General features: G+C 54.9%; 6 protein-coding genes across 6 annotated transcripts; 3 read left to right on the top strand and 3 right to left on the bottom strand.

Moving 5' to 3' along the window:
- Positions 1–433: 433 nt before the first annotated feature.
- Positions 434–2,068, top strand: CABS01_06351 (YidC/Oxa1 family membrane protein insertase; the record flags this gene model as incomplete). Its single annotated transcript, XM_060539717.1, has 3 exons — positions 434–505; positions 577–1,500; positions 1,562–2,068. The coding sequence occupies 3 exons, from the start codon at positions 434–436 to the stop codon at positions 2,066–2,068; spliced, it is 1,503 nt and encodes a 500-aa protein (XP_060404254.1).
- Positions 2,069–6,370: 4,302 nt separating this feature from the next.
- On the bottom strand, positions 6,371–6,646 carry CABS01_06350 (uncharacterized protein; the record flags this gene model as incomplete). The annotated part of the gene is made up of 1 exon (XM_060539716.1): positions 6,371–6,646. The coding sequence occupies one exon, from the start codon at positions 6,644–6,646 to the stop codon at positions 6,371–6,373; it is 276 nt and encodes a 91-aa protein (XP_060404253.1).
- A 101-nt stretch (positions 6,647–6,747) lies between these two features.
- On the bottom strand, positions 6,748–6,897 carry CABS01_06349 (uncharacterized protein; the record flags this gene model as incomplete). Its single annotated transcript, XM_060539715.1, has 1 exon — positions 6,748–6,897. The coding sequence occupies one exon, from the start codon at positions 6,895–6,897 to the stop codon at positions 6,748–6,750; it is 150 nt and encodes a 49-aa protein (XP_060404252.1).
- A 7,195-nt stretch (positions 6,898–14,092) lies between these two features.
- CABS01_06348 (uncharacterized protein) lies at positions 14,093–15,985 on the top strand (the record flags this gene model as incomplete). Its single annotated transcript, XM_060539714.1, has 5 exons — positions 14,093–14,476; positions 14,588–14,863; positions 14,918–15,134; positions 15,200–15,846; positions 15,902–15,985. 5 exons carry the CDS (start codon positions 14,093–14,095, stop codon positions 15,983–15,985), a joined length of 1,608 nt encoding a protein of 535 aa, XP_060404251.1.
- Positions 15,986–16,668: 683 nt separating this feature from the next.
- Positions 16,669–18,384, top strand: CABS01_06347 (uncharacterized protein; the record flags this gene model as incomplete). The annotated part of the gene is made up of 1 exon (XM_060539713.1): positions 16,669–18,384. The coding sequence occupies one exon, from the start codon at positions 16,669–16,671 to the stop codon at positions 18,382–18,384; it is 1,716 nt and encodes a 571-aa protein (XP_060404250.1).
- Positions 18,385–18,453: 69 nt separating this feature from the next.
- On the bottom strand, positions 18,454–19,311 carry CABS01_06346 (uncharacterized protein; the record flags this gene model as incomplete). The annotated part of the gene is made up of 1 exon (XM_060539712.1): positions 18,454–19,311. The coding sequence occupies one exon, from the start codon at positions 19,309–19,311 to the stop codon at positions 18,454–18,456; it is 858 nt and encodes a 285-aa protein (XP_060404249.1).
- Positions 19,312–19,450: the final 139 nt, after the last annotated feature.

The raw sequence follows: 19,450 nt of genomic DNA, 5'->3' as shown, positions 1-19,450 counted from the left end.
TGTTGGTGTGGACCAGGTTACAGTGACGAGTTCAAGACTCGAGGGTCGTACATATGCAAGGATCAAAAGAAACCAAAATACAGCATGTTCCCTCATTTATTGATGGTTAGCCAACAATGTCAGCTTTGCGAATTTCCCCATAACTACACAGCTACAATCGAGCCTTCCGGTGTCATGGATATCCAATGCTGACCTTCCTGAGTCTCGTCCCCCAGACTCAACCTGAGTGACTCTCCCCTGGCCGCGGAACGGAGCCGGAGCTTGGACCCGCTTCCCGTCCCACCCGACATTTCCCCGGCGCGTCTGCGGTTCCAATGGCGAGGTCCCCAAAAATTTCCAGCAACTCGCGCTGAAGACAGAAAGACGCTGACTGGAGCGTCAGTCTGCAATTCTCAACACCCTCCCAACCCTCCTCCCTCAGAAACTGCCCACCATGCTGCCCAGCAGAGGTGTTCTTCGTTCGCTGCCCTCCACGAGAGCGGCCAGCAGCATAACCCGCCAAAGTGTACATTCTTCCTCTCCCACCCTCTGCCTTCGGAATCCAATGCGCATCAAGTACTAACGTGCAGTGACCAGATCTCCCGGGCACCCAGACGACTCGGCGATGGACGGCAATTTGGAACCTCGATTCGCAACGGCAGTGCGCCCTGGGCGGCACTGAGATCGACCAACTTCAGACCAGGTGGCCTTGCCGGCACAGTAGCCATCGGCGGCTCCCTCGAGACGAGAAGAGCAATCTCCCTCTGGGACAAGTCTGAGCCCCAGCCGACACCATCAGCACCGTCACCAGTCGCACCAGCTGCACCGGCTACCCCCGTTGCGCCCTCAGGGTCCGTCGACGCAGCCTCAGCATCCGCTTCATCTATCCCTCCTTCCGCACCGGCCGCACCTGTCGCACCCGTCGTCCCCGAGGCCGCAGCCCCCTCGACCTCTTCCCTTCCCGAGCTCGATGCCGCCTCCCTCCTCGATCTCCCCGAACAAATCGGCTTCCTCAAGACCCTCGGCCTCGACTTCGGCTGGGGCCCTTCGAGCGTGATGCAATGGGCCATCGAACACGTCCACGTCCTCTCCGGCATGCCGTGGTGGGGCTCCATCGCCGCGACGGCCATCCTTCTCCGTCTCATCATGTTCAAGCCGCTCCTCAAGTCCCAAGACACCTCGGCGAGGATGCAGAAGCTCCACCAGGATCCGGCCTACGACGAGACCCGCAAGGCGATGCAGGAGGCCATGGCGAGCGGTAACTCGGCCGCCATGACTGAGGCCCGTCGCGACCTGTCCATGCTGAACAAGCGCGCCGGCGTGAACCCCCTCAACGCCTTCTGGGGTCTCCTCCAGATCCCCTTTGGATACGGCATGTTCCGTGTCCTCAACGGCGCTGCCAGCATCCCCGTCCCCGGCATGGAAACTGGTGGTTTCCTGTGGATCACGGATTTGACCGTCTCTGACCCTTACTTCCTCCTGCCTATTGCCGGTCCGATGGCCATGTTTGCCATGGTCAAGGTACGTGAAACCCAGGCGACCCAGCTTGCTTCAATCTAGATGCTAACATGTTGAGTTTCAGCTCGGCTCCAAGTACTCCACGCCTCAGGCCAAGGCCCAGCAAAAGCTGATGATGTACATCCTCGGACCCCTCTCCGTAATCTTCACCTCGTACCTCCCCGCCGGCGTCCAGTTCTACTTCTTCATCACCGGTCTCATCGGTGTCGCCCAGAACTGGCTCTTCTCCAAGGCCGCCTTCCGCTCCCTCTTCAACCTCACACCCATCGCCACTCCCGGCCCTGCCATCGGCACCACTGCCGGCCCAACCAGAATCGCTTCCGGTCCCACACGTCTGAACTACCAGGCCCCGCGCACGACTCCTGCCCCCGCAACCCCTGCGGCTGACGCCGGCAGCATCAAGGGCATCGTCGACAACTTGAAGCAGACCGTGCACAACGCCAAGGGCGGTGCCGGAAACCACCTCGAGGCCGGCCGCAAGCGCGAGGCGGAGAAGGCTGCTAAGAAGTACGCTGAGCAGAGAGGCGAGCAGGAGAGACAGAAGTTCTGGAGCGAGACACGGAAGAAGTAAATGATTGCGTTTTGGGGTTGTTATACTGGTGATCAGTACCTGACGGTGGAAGAGCATTGACTGGGATCACCGTACCTTGCACTTGTAATATATCAAAAAGAAGACGGACGGAAAACTCCCGAGTCATGTGGAAGAGAAGGAGTTTCGAGATACTGTACCATATGGGTGTAGAACAAAGACAAATCATCTGGGTACCATGCTGCCACAATGCAATAATAGAGAATTACTCTCCTAAATTTCATGTCGCCGATCACGGTGAATTGCGACTAATGATGTCCATGAAACGTCCAGGACTACCTATCCAGGACTCCAAAACTACGTTTCGGCTAGTTTCTCATCTTGGAGTGAAGATATGTATGGCAATAATATGAAGTATTGAAGCCTTATTGTCGTCAGCATTCAGATGCGTCACGGCTAATGCAAAGCCCAATCCTTCCTTGCTCTCGACGTCTCATGCACTAGAATATCACTAGGCCGCATACTTTCGATACTCGAGGGCTATTCCTGGGGCGTAATACTCACAGAGGGCAAAAAAAGGTCATTCATAGGGAATTGAACCAAAAGCATTGAGCGAAGGTTGAGGGCGGTCAAGGAAGAATGGATTCCACTGGCGCCTCCTTAACCACTTGACCACCTGCCCCTTTCGCTTGTGATAGCATGAGACAAGAGGACGATCAACTACCCTCCCATCTCCTTCCTGCTAGGTACCTGAGGCATATGAGGAAGGTAGCGAGAGGTGGTGGCTCATTGACCGTACCTGCCTCGATCTATAACCCGCGCCTCCAATAGGATCGTTCTTTCTATATCTCCTATGACTTCCCTGGTGCCTGCCTTGCCTTGCCTTATATCCAGATCGAGGTCGCTCTTTCGTCAACCAAGCCCAATCGATCCCCATGGTCGAGCGGTATAACGCCCTGGTCCGTTAGTAACGAACTTGGTATGAAATCTCGAGAAGTCGCAATAGATGGAGGATTTCGTAGGGGGTCCAGTTCAATTCACGAACTGGGCACCTGAGCTTTTGCTTTTCTGCTCCTTTTGACTTTCAGATATGTGCCATTCAAGGCATCCACCAAGATATGTGAAGTAGTTCGAGTGTATTTGCCCTCTGGTTCTCGGACCTGCTTCGGCCCATAAGGTACTCACACGCGAATATTTCAAACTCGCTCCATCTGAGGATATCTTTGGTATATGCTCACGAGAATTTGATGCACGTGACTCATTCACCGCTGTGAGATACCCATCAGCAAAGATGGCCGCCAGAAGTGATGTTTTCGCATTATCTCGTCGATGGATAATAGGTGCTTGGAGTCATGGATGTTTCTACACACCTCGTCTAGTCCCGAATGAACATTTCAAGCACAAAGAGTCGTCAACTTCATGTTCGAGCCCATAGCCAAGTTCCCCATCGGCCCGGCTCCATTCGATGCGCATGCGGACGGATTTGGCGCCTCTGGTCTTTGTACTGACATCGTCACAGTGGCCTTCAGGTCGCGGGCTTCTCTGGCTTTGGCCGTCTTGGCGAGGATAGCCGTTACGATACATCCATGTTGAAATTCCAGGTCTAATCCTAGTCTTCCGAGCGACGACTGCATGTCACTGACAATTCTGGATACCATAGATGAAAGGCCATCAATGAGAAGCGTCACCTTCTGATTGCAGTCCCCCTCCCCCTTTTCTCGCTCAACGCTCTTAGGTGACAGCTCTTTTCCCGTCGTTATGGAGACTCGAACATACTTTTCTTGGGCTAAGAAATCATACATTGGCACAAGAGTTGGACGTGACGAGAAAGACATCGGCCGTGGTTCTCTCTTCAACTTCGAGCTGCGTGGCCTTACTTTACTAGACTCGGCGATGATGCAGCAGACGCTCTGGGATATGAGTGTATAAGAAAGCATCTCCATGGGATAAGGGCATACTGCAAGGCACCTGCCGCTAGACCAGTCACCATCAGGTAACCACCGTGGACAAGTCGCGGGAGAAACGTAGAATGCCAAATGTCGGAATCAACTCCCCGAGTCACATTCATCATAAACATCTAATCTAGAGTTTACAGAAGCTAAAAATAATCAAAACACTTAATACCAACTGACAAAAGAGTTCACCCCCCCGGTGCCGATTTGGGGGCTACATCTCTGGCGCTCATGCTGGGATTCGAACTCGGGTACTCGCTAAGCCTGTCGTCGAGTAGGCTGGTTGGCGTTAAAGTTGACCGTCGACCTTGAACCATTCCACCACCCACGCCACAGTTTGACCTGACCCCCGACCTAGAGGGCGCCTGCTGTGCTGGTGACGGAATTGGACTTGAAGGGGGGTATATACCCTTCCTGCCTGTGGCAATGGCCTAGTGCAGAGGGATAGGATGAATACACGTAGCGGAGACGAGATCGTGATCCCTCAGGGTGCTGGTGGTGATTGTTTTGGGTACCCGGCGCGTCACCTGGGCAACCCCTTCTACCACGCTCCTTCCACCACAGTCATCAGACTTTTTTCACTGGCAACGAATAGGTACGTGAGGCGAGAACATGGCATGGGGCTTCTTACCTATTATCTAATGTTATCTCCGTACTACACTTTTCTCCATGGCCCACCAGTAAACGAGATATCGCATCTTCTGGCATTTCGGACTAAAGCCCGACAGAGACTTCCACTGGTCAACGATGGGCGAGATCTTTTACTGTGAAATGCCATGATATGTCCATGTACAAATCTCACGACCATCTCAGCCCTCTCTCAGTGGAGACTTTGCCCTAGCTTCATCGCCTGTTACCCGTCCGCCGTTTGGACGCGCCGACCCGTTGACTGCCCTGCTCCCGATTTCTCAGCAGAGCACCTGCGATTGATACTTGTAGCAGCACAGGGTCTTCGGGGCTAGTCTATCCGAGTCTCGCAAACTATAAACGTGGTCGACTTGATCGCTGAAGTGAGATAACGGCTTGAGGCGGCGAGCCATTAGCAAGCCATTCGTGGCAAGACTGGTGCGGTGTATCAAGAAGAACCAACCACTCCGACACTGAACGCTGGCCTATACGTTATCGTGATCAAAGTAACCGAGTTGAGGAAGTTACTGAGAGCGACAAGTATGACTATGCTAGGGTGTCGTCTCCAACATTAAACGGTAATGCTGCGCATGATATCCTAAGCTACCTTGGAAGCAATTTAATCTCACAGCATTCGTTTCCATCAAACAAAGTTACTTGTCCATTTCAGTCAAGTCGATACCATAATACCCAAGTCCAGAAGCCAGTAGTGTTTCCAACATTGAGAGAAGAAAGGCGCTCTGGTAATATATCCTCATGCCGCGTCGACATTAACCTTCGTCTGGTCGTTCCGTCACTCCTAAAAATAGCGACAAGTTCGTCGGAACTCAACTCCACTTCGGTCGGCGGCGGTCGGCTCCGACCTCCACCGCAAGGGACCTCCCGTCCCGACCCACCCTGCCAAAGCCGTTTGCAAATTTTTGCAACCCTCAACCCACACCACCTCGCGCTCGCGCGGCCAAGGACGCAGAAACCGGCGCCCGCTTGCAACAATAACTGGTCTGGTGGTGTAGTTGGTTATCACGTCAGTCTAACAGTACGAGAGCCTTGTGTCTCTCCGCTCTGCCACACTGAAGGTCTCCGGTTCAAGTCCGGGCTAGATCATGCCATGGGCGATTGGTTTAGTGGTATAATGACCGCTTAGCATGCGGTAGGTCCTGGGTTCGATTCCCAGATCGTCCATCTTTTTGATCATCTCGACCTCGTAATGGTTTCTGTGGGCGTAGGATGTGGTTCTGAATTTCCGCAAGCCGGGAGGCGATGCCATCGCGCTTTCTGAATCCCGTATTGCCATGGTAAACAGGCACTCCGAAACTTTGACGGGAGTATGGATAGGACATATTCTGGCACAGGGTGCTCTGATGACCGTTCGTTGTCCTGATATCGAGGAATTTGTTCACATGGCATCCCGTCATAATCCCTAAACACACACCGTGGTGATCGACGACACCAAAGGTCTGAGCTTCTTCCGGCTACAAATGAGACACGGTCTAGTGACGACGTCAAATGTCCCAAGCAATAGACTGGGCGTTCGCCGAATGACCGAACAACGTCAAATTGGACCGGCGGGCGAACGCCGAACACCTTTGGTCACTAAACTGGCAGATCTTCTCCCTGGTGATCGTAGGGTCACGCCGACCGGTGACTAATTACTCATCGTGCTGGATATGTCTCACAGGCTTTGCACTGGCCAGCCATGCCAGCGCCGCATACGACTGGGTCAACTGCCGGCATAGGACACAGCTGATCTCACAAATGCGCAATGTCATAACGGAGTACTTGGGAGCGAGCGCCATCGAACCAGACCCTCGGTGCGCTCAGCATGGCCACCTCGTGGCAGCGTCGGGCAAAGCGGAGTTTTCTCCGGAAACGTGTTAGAGGAGGCGTGCGCCCTCGTCAACCAGCAAGCCTCTTTGCGTATTCGAGATGGGCTTGGCAGGGAGTCGAAAAGGAGGTCCAGCTGCCCAGCGAGATAACCCGAAAGCAGAAATATCGTCGATAGAGAGGCAGGCCGGGAGCGGAGCCATGCTGAAGTGCGCATGGGACAAAGAACATGGCAAAGTTCAACAGGCGATTTTAAATTGTAAGATTGGTTTTGCAGCTTCCCTTTCCGGCTAGCCGCCTTCGGTCTGGGGCTCTTCTTCAAATTCGAGAAGCTGGGCCATCCTTGGGGGCCGGGTCCAGGGCAACACTGAGCATCCTTGGGCCTAAGCTCCTCGATGACCGGGCCAAGGGCGGCGTCGTGATGGGAGCATTGAAAGGATATAGGAGGAGTGCAGTGGGCCTGATCATACTCGGTGTGGTGAAGAAAGTGGCACGAGCCGATGAGCGACACTGAGTTTTCTCTAGTTTGAGGCTCTACCAGATGTCATGATACGATATCGTCTCCGTGCTGCTGCGTTGAGGGCCCAGCAGCAAAAACTATGTCAGGCTGTCGTGCCGCAAACACGGACTGTCCTGATCTGTCGTTGAATTTGGCGTCCACCGAGCAAGCTGTCAGAAGCAACGCCAAGCGCGGTCGGATCGACGTGTTTCCACAGCGGAGGGATCCTCTTCGAAGGTCCTGAGCGCAAGTGAAAGCCAGAGAGTCATGAACTTGGTAGGCAATAGGGGTAAAGCTCCATCACTCTACGGAGTAACAAGATGATCAGGAGTCAATCATCATGGTCCTCTCACCTCGGTTTCGTAGTACGAATTTGCAGAAACTGATTTTTGAGACGTCTATTTGCTGTTGAGCAAACGCCCAAGGGTCCGGATGTCCGTGCTTGTGTGCCGAGAACACGAGGCAAAGTGCGCACGAGGCTCCTTTCATCCCGGTCTCGACACGTTTTTGTGCTTTCAAGTCCGTCCCTTGGAGTTTGTGGCGTCTCATGCGTTGGTTGGCACTTGGTTGGTTGGTGCGCGTTCTAGGGATGTACTTGACTAATTGTGCCTCCATTGAATCCCCAAGGACGAGGTGGGAGCTCCATGGCTCTTTTGAACCGGGAAAGGCCGTGGGCTGTGACAGAAGAGGTGAAGCCGTCCTGCGTCGCGTCATAGAACATCCGGTAGAGAAAGCAGGTGCTTGATGCAATCGAGGTCCTCGATGTGACGGTAAGTTGCTAGAGTCTGTCTGCGCATGCACATCTCGATGTGACCTTACGCCGTGCCGCAGACGTACTTCGTACGATTACTTGGTTGCCAGTGTACACCGTAGTGCAGGCTTTTAGCAAAAGGGATTGGCAGTTGGTTCATTTCTGCGAACAGCTCGCTGCGGCCCGTGGCCCAATGCTAAAACGTTGCGAGGCACCACTAGAGCAAATGGCTGCCAACTGTCCACAACCACCATGCGAACGTCTGAAGTCTGCTCTTTGGCTCTCAACTTTCGAGTCTGTAGGGCGGCGCACTGCGGCATGCAGCTAAAGTCCGGGCCATTCCAGAAACGTGCACAGTCTCCCGTACCTTGCAGACTTCGGCTGCACTGCAACACAGACCGGCCATCCTCCCATCCCACAGAGCCCAGGTCCCTGGTAAGGAGACTGTCAGTTTGAACCTTCCAGGCCCCCAGAGACAACAGAAGAAATTTTTTGAGATTTTTTCTTGGGAGAGACCCTCGAGGGTACTCCCTACCGGGTCGTTTGCTTTCCTGTTTGCCTGTCCGCAAGCCCGAGTGTCGATTGCGGTCAGCTGCAGGACCAAGTAGCCGAAGTGAGATGGACCTGGGACTTGCATGTATGCGCGGCGGCCGACGTTGCATCTGGGACTCGGGAGCAAACAACCTTCTCCTTTGCCAACCACCGTCCACGAACCAGAATGGCAGACATAGGTGGAGAAGGGGTAACGGCGAGCCGGCGACCAACTCTAGGCAGCCGACTTGGTTGAATTCTCTTCTCTCGACCTCGGTACGGAGTACGCTTATTTCGCAGGTTTCCTGCTGCTCGGCCCGGTGCGAAGACGCGTTGCGAATGATTGGCCGGGGACTTTACGGGACAGAACCAGACTGGAGCTGACTGTGATCCGTACTGCATAGGCATTGAGCAGCCAGGGCATCACATTTTCGACCAACCGAAGCCGCGAAGCAGGCAAGGAGGCGAGTGTGAGCCGTGGTTGATGGACCGGAGAGCAGGATGTGGTTCCGAGATGCCGGCGACGCTCACACAGGACGGTGGGCGCATGTAGGTAATGCATGGCCTAAGTACGTTTAGCAGGGCTTTTACTCCTCTCCGCGCCGCGATGTGATTTTCTGCCACGCCTGGCCCCCAAACCCCCCATGTTGGTTTCCACGACTTTGCGTTGTTACCAGCTTGCCATGGCAGCAATCGACTCGTTAAGGACCACTAGAAATCGACATTGCCCCAAGGGTCGGGCGAGTTATGGTCGTAATGGAGCATGATGAGCACACAGCGAAGTCGAGGGGCATGCTGGGCTGCAGGCAGCGGCAAACTCGCTACAGCTGTGTAGAGCTAGGCGTTTTCTTGTGTGCTTGGGCACGTTTTCGCCTCGGCCTCTAGAGCCCCATGTTGGTCGGTTTTTTGCGTTCCACTGGTGACTAGGGAGCTTTCCGTAGCGCCCCCGGCTCTGAATATGGGACCTATGGAACGATCGTACCATGATTACAGCTCGACTGGAGTCTGTCCATCCATACAAAGCATGGATGGGTTCAGAAAGAAGGAGAGAAAATCTCGACGAAAAGCATCGGTTGCCGGGCTCTATCGTAGCACGTCTATCGATCACACTGTATGGGTACAGCAGCCGTCATTGGGGCGTTGCAGCAAGTGTCATGGATCGTGGCCCTCTATTGGGGCGCCGCAGTGTTGATATGACTTGTCGCAGTCTCGCAGGTATGAGGCGTGGTTGAGCAACGAGGAGGGAGCATGATGATGCTGCAGTAGTCAGAGTCAAGACAATGTCATGGGCCGCCGGGAGTGATTCCGGAGGGGGGTCCCTTGCTTGACGAGGCGCATGCAGAAGAGATGAGGTCCCCTGGAGGCTGGCTGGAGAGTAAGCTTTGGGTGCAGATGAGGAACTGAATCAGTTGGTGATTTGCAGAGGTGGGCCAGATCAGCAGTGAGGTCGCAGCGATAGTGGTGTTGGTGGTTGTTGGTGGCGTGGTGATTGAGGATGACGATGGACGGGTGGGTGATGGATGAATGGGTATCCGTTAGGTGATGATCTGGGGAAGATGACGGCACCAAAAAGACACTGTGAGTACCTCGGTCAATCGGTCTGTGCATTCATTGAGGTGAGGGAGGTGATGGAAGGTGCACCAGTGGTGGCTTCCCTCGGGCGTCGATGCCATGTTTCTGAATGTGGAAGCTAATGGCGCCTCAATATTCTGGAAGTGTTGCGGTAGAGATGAGTAGCGGAGATAACGACTTGTTTGACCATGAAAGGGGCCTTTGGTAATATGCACCTATCTTTGCGTCTGGAAATAAATAGCGAAATGGAAGAAAATACTCATCTGAATTGGAAAACGCGTTGAAAGGTGGACACTCAGTAAAGATAGGTACATAGAGGCAAGTACTGAAGTACCCTGAACGTACTTCGCGGGACAAGTGTGGGACCGCAAGCCTTCCGCCTGTTGGCCAGACCGTCCGGTGTTCAATTGTCCAAAGTCCGCGTTGGTGGAGCCGAGGACCCACCCTGGCCGGGGCTGTCTAGCGGGCTGCAGACATTGGACGACACTTTTTTCGCCTAATTCCAATCCAGTGGCTCCATGCACTGAAAGCTTGAGGAGAATCGGAACCGACACACTGTGGCAGCTTCTCAGGTACAGTGATCAAGTGGAGACCCTCTCCATGTCCGAGCAGCTAGAGCCTTGAGCCTCGTACCTCGAAATTTCGACATGGGCCCTCTGCGACTCGCGAGTCTCTAGTGTAAGGTAGGCATATGCAGACGGCAGCATACTTCCATGACAACTCAACTCGAGATGTACATTTACCAAGATCTTTGTATGGAGTATTGATTGGTGGATATGCCTGGATGCAGACGCAAGACGGTAAAGTCCCTCATTGTATGTTGGTCCAGGATTCCCTGCAACGCCCCCGCCAGACTCTGGAGTCTTGTGGCTTCCTTCCCGTGCCGTCCCCAAGGTCGGGGACGAGTCTGACTTGTCTGAAGATCGGTTTGATGGCCTTGGGACCATTGTCTGTCCCTTGCGAGATGAGTCTGTAATAGTAGCCTACTAGGTGAGATCACGGAGTCCATTGAACTTGGGATGAAGAGAAAGAAATCAGGCATGGAAAAAGTACGGGATTTGACGCAAGTGAAAGGTTACTGGATGTGTAGGTACCTCCTCACGTCTCAATAGGTAAGGTACCTAGGACCCGGGAACTTCTTCAAGTAAGGTATCTCGGCCGTCCTCATATCCCAAGGAAGGTGCTTCGAATGCTTCATGGAGCATCTCAGGAAGGTAGGTAGGAAGGTAGGAAGGTACGTTACGTGGTGTGGAAAGAACGGGAAGGATGGAGTCGGGTGCGAGGCAAGTCCCCGGTACGTACTGTGCTGCCTTCCTTCCTTCTCTCCTTCCCATCTCTCAGGTTGATTCAGTCTGAAATTACCAAGATTCATCCCAAGTTTTCGATTTCACTCCATCAGAAACTTTCTCCATCGTACGCTCCATTTGTTTCTTCTTGACGCGAGATATACCAAGCCGAGAGCGCACTGGCAAACAGTTCTTTTTCCCGTTGGAAGGAGACAAAAAACAAAGCAAAAAGACCGTAGACCAGGGAGGGCTATTCCCGGTCGTCAGAGCTGCAGACAGACCCCGACCTATCGACCCAAGAAGATCCATTCAGTTGCAAGGTCGTAACTCGTACGCAGTAAGTCAAGGTGGCTCTTTTTCGATATTTTCTCTCGCTCGTCTTTTTGACTCTATTGCCGCGACGACCCCCAAGTCTGCCATCCCATCAGCCGTCCCCATCTTGCCCCGTCCCCATCTTGCTCCTTGTCTTCCTCGGCTTGCCTTTATGCCATCCGATCCTCGTCCGTCATTCTGCTCCTCCTTCTGCCCCATCCTGTCCCAGCTTTGAGGTAAGGTAGGGAGAGGTATCCGCACGGCGCAAGGTACATTACTTGCCTGCTTAATATCCGTACGGACACAGAGTACGGAGTACCTGAGGTATTCTGCTTTGCTTCGCCGCAGCTTTCTCTATCCACGCCCACCTCACACACCCACGGCTGTCCCCACGTTCCTGGCCTCGCCTGGGCCGCGCATCGTCCCCAATCGACAATCCGCGTGCCACACAGAGCTTCCTTCATTCATCTTGTCCCTCTGCAGATACATCCGCCCACTTTGCTGGAGGAGCCTTTCCCTCTTGACTCGCACCTCTTCTTGTCCTCTGTACTCTTCCCTGGGCATTCTCTTCCTACCTCATTGTCAACACGATACACCCTGCGCGGAGCATCTGCAGCCTCTTCAGAGAGTTCCTTACACCAGAGACGTTGTCATCTAACTCCATCTAATACAGCAGCAGCATTGGCCTCACCCACCTGGCCCGTCTGTCGCCTTGTCTCAACATCATACACGTACGCTACCACCTCACCCGATATAGACGGCGGTTAGCCTCCGAGAGGCTAAGCTTGATACCGCTCGCCTCTTACCCGAGCCCGATTGGCCATTGACGTTGTGCTGTTGGCCGCGCTGTCTCCAAGAGGTTGCTTTTTCTCTCACTCAGCTTCTGAAAGTTCCGTGGTGTCAAGCAACTCTGCCGCGCCTGCATCCCCTGCTAGATTGGCCGCATATTGATCTTCATTTCCACTACCGCAAACATTGGACGCCTCTGAGATCCCGCTTGGCCTAGCTCAGATCCGGTCGACGGACGGATATCATTTTTATCGCCCTCGCTCCCGCTGCCAAATCTCTCTCCGCAAAGCCAACCCCACCGTCCGAGATCCAGCTTCACAGTCCCGGTGGACTTCGACATTCAACGCCAATATCGACCCCGTCTCGGCGTTCACTTTCAAGTCTTAATATACTACTACTGCTGCTGCACTCATCATTGTCGCGCCCCAACGGTCTGCGTGCTTCCTTCTCTACGCGCCACGGCAGCCAGCTACACCACCGAGACACAGGACGAGACCCTTTGCGACAGACCACCTGTTAGAAAACATCAATTGCTGCTTCATTGACCCACACCTTCTGAGAGAAGACTGAAAACGAGCACGTCAGAGGTGATCCAAGTATCCGTAAGTGTTGAGACCCTCCTTCCAGTCATTTCCCCGCCTCCCGCAAAGCCGCAATTCGCACCCAATGTCTATGCTCTGCGTTCCTGGCAAATGCCCCGGATCATTGCTTGCATAGCGCTGCGAGGGGGCACCAGGGGTGTGCCAGATGGCCGACAACAAGGTTGCGAGCCAGTGTGCCCCACGATGGTGAACTTCAAGAGTCCGAGGCAGATCCAGAATGTACGGATACAGGATTTCATGTACAAGACAGACACATGAAAAGTGTACAAAGAAAGGAAACGCGGCAGCAGCTTGCCTTATCTACTTTACGGACCGCATGTCGCCCTTTACTCATTAACACGCCTCTACTGCCACTGTCTGCATAACTATCCTCTTGCCATGCCACCCCAATTAGCCCCAATTCTTTTTCTTCATGTGCTATTTTTCCGGCGGTTGCGTGTCTGTTCATTGTCTGTGTCCGGCGTGGGCGCAGTGGGAATGGCTCAAGGTGGCTCGACATTTTTCCAGCTAACCAGGCCAAAAGCAGTTCATCTAGCTCCAGCGGGTATCCCTGATCCAGATCGACGTCGGCCAGAACTCTAACACCAATAAGGGAATCGGTCCCTGAGCCCAGAGTAGCCCTCCCCCCGACAAGCACGACAAGACAAGCCCCCCCCAGCACAAGAGAGGGCCTGGACATTTCGTGCGCAACCAGCTGCTCACGGCTCCAGAAGCAGACTGCTGATATTGTTCCCCGCAAGTCCAGAAAACCGCCCCCTATTAAACTTGCGTGGCAGACCCTCGACTTATCAACTTCTGGTCTCCCCTCCCTTCTGTCCCTGCTCCTACTGCTGTTCCCACTGCTGCTGTCGCCGCCGCTGCTGCAAATCGACGTCGTCCACCTCCGAATCTCTCTCTCTCGCCATCTCAGCATCGTTGGCCAAGCGAATAAGGACAACACGCCTGTCCACTCACCTGACGGATCCGGAAGCGAAGCACCCCCCGGCCACGGTGATCGTCGCAACAGGCCTGTGTCGCCACAGCACAGCTTGTAGCTGGCCAAAGTTCGAACCACCAGCTGGCCACTCGGAAGCTTCGCCTTGAACCGAGTTCAGTTCAATTCAGCACCGCCTGACCCCCCCCCCCCCCCCCCCCCCCCCCCCCCCCCCCCCCCCCCCCCCCCCCCCCCCCCCCCCCCCCCCCCCCCCCCCCCCCACACACCCCCCCCCGCCCCCCCCTCGTCCCCACCCCCCCCCCCCCCCCCCCCCCCCCCCCCCCAGCGAAACCCCACCAACCGCCATCTCACGAGCCCCTCGACCCAGCGGTCACCCATTCAGCCAAAATGGGCCTCTTTTCTCGCAAGGAAAAGGCCCCCAAAGCCTCGGGCAAGCCATCGATCAACACGTCAAACGTGAGCATCGCCTCTGGTGCTTCCAGCATCAAATCACCACCGCCACGCAGCACTACAATGAACAGGTCTTCCGGAACGAGCACGACGCCCGGCACGCCTTTGACGCCCTTCTCGCCTACCTCGATACCCAAGGTCGACATGCCGCGTCCTCCTGACCCGCAGCTTGACCCGGCAGGATACCTCAGAAGCTTGGGGGCGGTTAGAGAACGAAGCAAAATCGTCACGGACAAGGCGATCCGCAACGAATTGAAGCACTTTGACGTGGACATGCGCAAGTTCCCAGACGTTGTGACGTTCGTCTCTCAGATCATCAAGGTACGAGTCAGCCTTGGGGCGCTTGCAGGTGTTTGCGTGCCCTGGCACCGCCCACCAACACGCTATTTGGGTCAGCGAATAGCAGTATACTGACCTTGCAAACCCCTGTAGAGAGACTACGACGCCCCGTACAATTCGATTCCTAGCCACGGAAGACACCAGCACTTCTGTGTCGGCGGTCGTGACCGCATTGCACAGCTTCTTTCCACATTCCCCGAAGATGTCGACAACAGCGAAAAGTGTCGGCGCATGATCGACCTCTTCCTCGTGAGTGTGCTTCTCGACGCTGGCGCAGGCACAAAGTGGAGTTACAAGAGCACCGAGAACGGACGCATATACCGCCGGTCAGAAGGCATCGCCGTAGCCAGCTTGGAGATGTTCAAGAGTGTAAGTCTATTTCACGATTCTGGTGGACTCGTGCGTTCACTGACAGTCGTCAAGGGTCTTTTCTCCAGCGACAGCAGAAACAAGTTCCAGGTTGACAAGGAGGGACTGCGCAACCTGACCGTAGAGAGGGTATCTGCAGGCTTGCAGTCGAAACCGGGCAACGAAATGGCAGGCATTGAAGGCAGGACACAATTGCTCCAACGGCTAGCAAATGCCCTGACCGAAAAGAGGGAATACTTTGGCGATAGCGGACGGCCAGGTCACATGGTTGGTAAGTTTGACAACTCTCCGAGTCCGGTGGAAATGATGTGCCAGGACTGGACTGACCCGCCTCAGACTACCTCCTATCGCACCCCTCGACTCAAGCTTCTTCGATGCCCATTGTGATTCTCCCTACATTGTGGAATCTCCTGATGAATGGCCTCATGCCCATCTGGCCAGCTTCCCGCACCTCGATTAATGGCGTATCTCTCGGCGATGCCTGGCCTTGCCAATCAATGCCGCAACCACCGCAGAGTCCGACGACTTCACAATTCTCACCATTCCCGCCGTCTGCCCAGAACTCGACCGCGGCATGGGAGTCTATTCTGCCGTTCCACAAGCTTACACAGTGGCTCTGCTACAGTCTGATGCAGCCTATGCAGTCACTACTTCGCATCCATTTTGCTGGCGTTGAACTCCTCACCGGCCTGCCTGAGTACCGCAACGGCGGTTTGTTCATCGACTTGGGAGTTCTTACGCTAAAGGCAGGCGATTCCGAGAGAGGCCTCGAGCACTACGACGAGTACTGCAGAAGGACAAACGTCAAGCCAGTTGAAGTTGCACCAATGTTTGAGCCTAGCGACGACGTGATAGTCGAGTGGCGTGGTGTCACGGTCGGCTTCCTGGATAGGCTTTGCGCAGAAGTCAACAAGCACATGAAGAACGACCTGAAGGGCAATCAGTTGACTCTCGCGCAAATACTCGAAGCCGGAAGCTGGAAGGTAAGCTCGCCCGAACTGTTAGATTTTCGAACGTGTCGCTAATACAATCTTCCAGGGAGGTCGTGAGATGGCAGAGTTTAGCAGACCCAACACGAAAGAACCGCCAATTTTGATCGATAGCGACGGTACTGTTTTCTAGACTGTGGTTCATGTTTGAGATGGAAGCATTGGACCAAGACATTATACCTTTTCTGCCATTGATTAGACGACAGCGCCGCTATGCATTGGATGATGGGCGCTGAGGTTCGCCTTGCATGGCCACAGTGGATGAAGGGCGCATTGTATGATGGGGATCGGATGGCGGCTTATGCGCCTTAATGAACATGACTTGGCTGGACGCCAGCGAGGAAGATTAATGCAATGCGAAGACCTCGGCGTAAAGCCTTGCTCGCCATTCAACCGCTCATATGGATGAATTGCCTGCCGAGTGTGGAATGCTTGGTGAGAGAAGTGTTCCTTTTCACCGTCCCATGCTCAGACTTCCATTCGCGGTCCGGTTCTCGGCCCCGCGTCGGAGCCCCACAGGCGGACCCACACACTTTAGCTGCCTATTCTGCTCACGGGCCCGGCGCTGTGCCATTGTATCAACGTTTATCTATCAGTCATACCCGTCAGTTTTCACCGGAGTTTGACTGTCCAACTGCGCAAGGCACGGGGAGTTGACACGTGGGCATAGGAAAACTCTCTTCCAAGAGCGCCAAGGTAACTTATCATCCATGCCCTTGAAAGACCATCATTGACCCCGCGCAGGATCAAATTTGCATCTACGCCCGCCAGCACCGGGAATCTGCCCACCTGCATCTCCGTCGCCGAGCAGAAGGCATGGCAATCTTTCCGCAGTTCGGGCCGGATCCCGAGACTTCACTGCTTCAGCAATGCCAGTTCATCATCCACCGCATCACGGTTCTACTTGATGAGCTTGAGCAGCTGAAGGCCGCCATCGAGAGGCGGCCAGCTTCGGGGCATAAGCCTGTGGCGTGGAACCAGGCTGTTCCGGGGCTTGGGTTCTTTGAACGGCTTATCGTTTCTGAGAAGAAGCATCTTGAGAAGATGGTGGCGGCGTATGATGATGGTGGTGGCGAGGAGGAAGGAGTTGATACTGAGGCGCTGGATAGTCGGATCCGGTTAAGGCTCGATGCGTCGAATTACAAGTTTTATGAGACGGTGTGGGAGGTTACGAAGAGGTGTTGCGAGCTTACGGGGATGAGGAGGGACTTGAGCTACAAGACTGTTGGCGGGAAGAGCGTGAGCGCCGTGATTGATTTAGTCGTGAATGGCGGCGCGGACTGGGTCAAAGTCGTGACGACGACGGAGCGGAGGCTGTTTTACGAGATGGCGGACGCCGGATGGGATTGGGAGGAGGAGTTCGAGGACGAGGGCGCGGACGAGGCCATGTTGGAGATTTTGAGGGACGAGACGGAGGATAGTATCGAGGTCGCCAAGGTCGCGAGGCACATGGTTGCCGCGGCGAGGACGTCGTATCAGGATTATCGAAGGCCGAGGGTAAGGATACTCATGTCGAGGGTATCTGAGGGGGAGAATGACGCCGTGGATCATTTGTTGAGGTTGGTGCGGAAGATGGGCGGTGGGGACGTGGATCTTGTGGTTGAGACTGCGAATGGTCCTGGGATCTTGACGGAGGCGACACCGCCGTTGGAGAGGGCGATTGCGAATCTTGTGGAGGCAGATTATTACAAGGATTTCACGGCGACGGTGAATGTGGATTGTTCGGTGTTCATGGCGTTGGCGTCGGATTTCAGTCATATGGCTATTGGACCGGACTCGGAGCTGTTGAGATCGAAGCAGCATCGGATCGACGCGACGGATGAGGTGGAGAACGGGCCGCGGTTGGTGAATACGCTGTACCCTGCCATCACTGGCCGGACGCTGGTGTGTACGAGGGAGGCGGCGGATACGTTTCTCAAGATCGTGGGGGATATTGGGACGGAAGAGGAGAAGGCTAGGACGAGGATATTGTTTGAGAAGGGCGAGGTTGCCGTGGCAGAGGAGACAGATCGAGATCGCGCGCGGCGAGTGAGGTTGCTCCAGGAACTCTCTGTCTACCCTGTCCCCGAGGACCTACGCCTCCCCGTGCAGATCGTTGACTCTGTCTCATGGGATGATGCGCAGCGGATGGTAGCGGAGGGTCAACTCCCCGCCGTCGCGCTGGCCGTCGGGAAAAAGGGGTCCGGGCTGAACGCCATGAACGTTTCGTCGTTCCTGTACGGGTGGAAGGCGAAGCTGACGACGGTGACGTCTAACTGGGAGGCGGCCAAGAGGCTGAGGACCGTGATTGAGACGAACCGGGTGACGGGGACGGAGGTCGGGCCGCATATTTGGCGGATACCGTTTTCGAGAAAGTTGCTTGCGAAGCCCAAGGTGATGCCGCCTGGTGGTGGTGAGAAGAAGGACGGGGAGGGGTGGAGGTTGAAGACGAGGCAGGAGAGGAAGGTTGAGAAGGAGGCGAGTTTGCAGAGTTGGATCTCGAGTGAGGGGGCGGAGACGATTGCCAAGATGACGATAGATGATGGGAAATGAGGTTAATATTCTGTGGAATTCTTCACCCAGCATAACCGATCTCGGAAACAACTTCACCATCATCATTATTCAATCTAAGGGCCCCAAGACGACGCCGCAGTCGGGATACTTGATCCTCACCTCCGTGGTAAACACTTCTCCTACATCAACCTCACCAAACCTCGTCAACAGCACCTCCTCGCAGTGCCTAGTATGATGATAACTCCAAATATAACTATCAACCCTCTCCAACCCACCGCGACTCTGCATCAACGCGCGGTGCATCCGTCTCCACATGGCCGTACAATGCCGAAGATGGTATCCCAAGCTCACATATACGCCGCTATACTCCCCCGTCATAATCTGCTCCCTCGTCAACGACGGCGCCGTACGGTTCGCGTCCGTGAACCAGGCGAGTTGTCCCGCTTCCACGAGCTCCGCTTCAAAGGTTTCGGCGAGGGCGGCGTCGTGGCATTGCGGCGGGAGCCAGTTGAAGGATATGAGGTCGAATTCGCAGCCTGCGGCGCGGGCTTGGGCTGGTGTTGAGCCGCAGGGGGCGGTTTGGAGGTAGGTTACTGGGCGGGAGGAGGGGTCGTTGGGGGAGGCGAGGGTGTTGTCGTTTCTGTGGGAGGTGTTGGCGGTGCGGAGGCGGGTTGTGAGGATTATTGTTACCAGGGCTGAGAGGGCGGCGCCTAGAAGAAGGGTTGCTGCGAGGAGGAGGGCGAGACGAGCGTAGGTTGTTGTGATGCTTCGTCGGTTCGGCCGAGGCTGGTGATGTTCTTGGCGAGAGGGTTTGGTGTCGTGGGAGGAGAGGAGGGATTGCGATGCTTCTTCGGGGTCGTTGGATGTTGCTTCGAGGGACAGATTCACATCATCGTCGTCATCCTCGGCGTTTCGAGTCTTCTCCCAGGCTGATTGCCGTGGTATTGATGCGCTCCGATGCTCCATCGAGTTACATCCGCCAGTATCTACCATCTGTATCTGTCGTGTTGGTAATACGAAGAGTTGACAGCAGTGAAATCAGAGTGCGGCGGAAGTCAGCATTCATGTGCCATTCGCGACATCTCGGAGAAAGGATTCCTCGTGC

The sequence above is a fragment of the Colletotrichum abscissum genome, assembly GCF_030869225.1.
Source record: "Colletotrichum abscissum strain IMI 504890 chromosome Unknown Scaffold_13.1, whole genome shotgun sequence".
NCBI lineage: Eukaryota > Fungi > Ascomycota > Sordariomycetes > Glomerellales > Glomerellaceae > Colletotrichum > Colletotrichum abscissum.
Note: the sequence above shows the minus strand (reverse complement) of the source record. Positions and strands in the feature narration are given on the sequence as shown.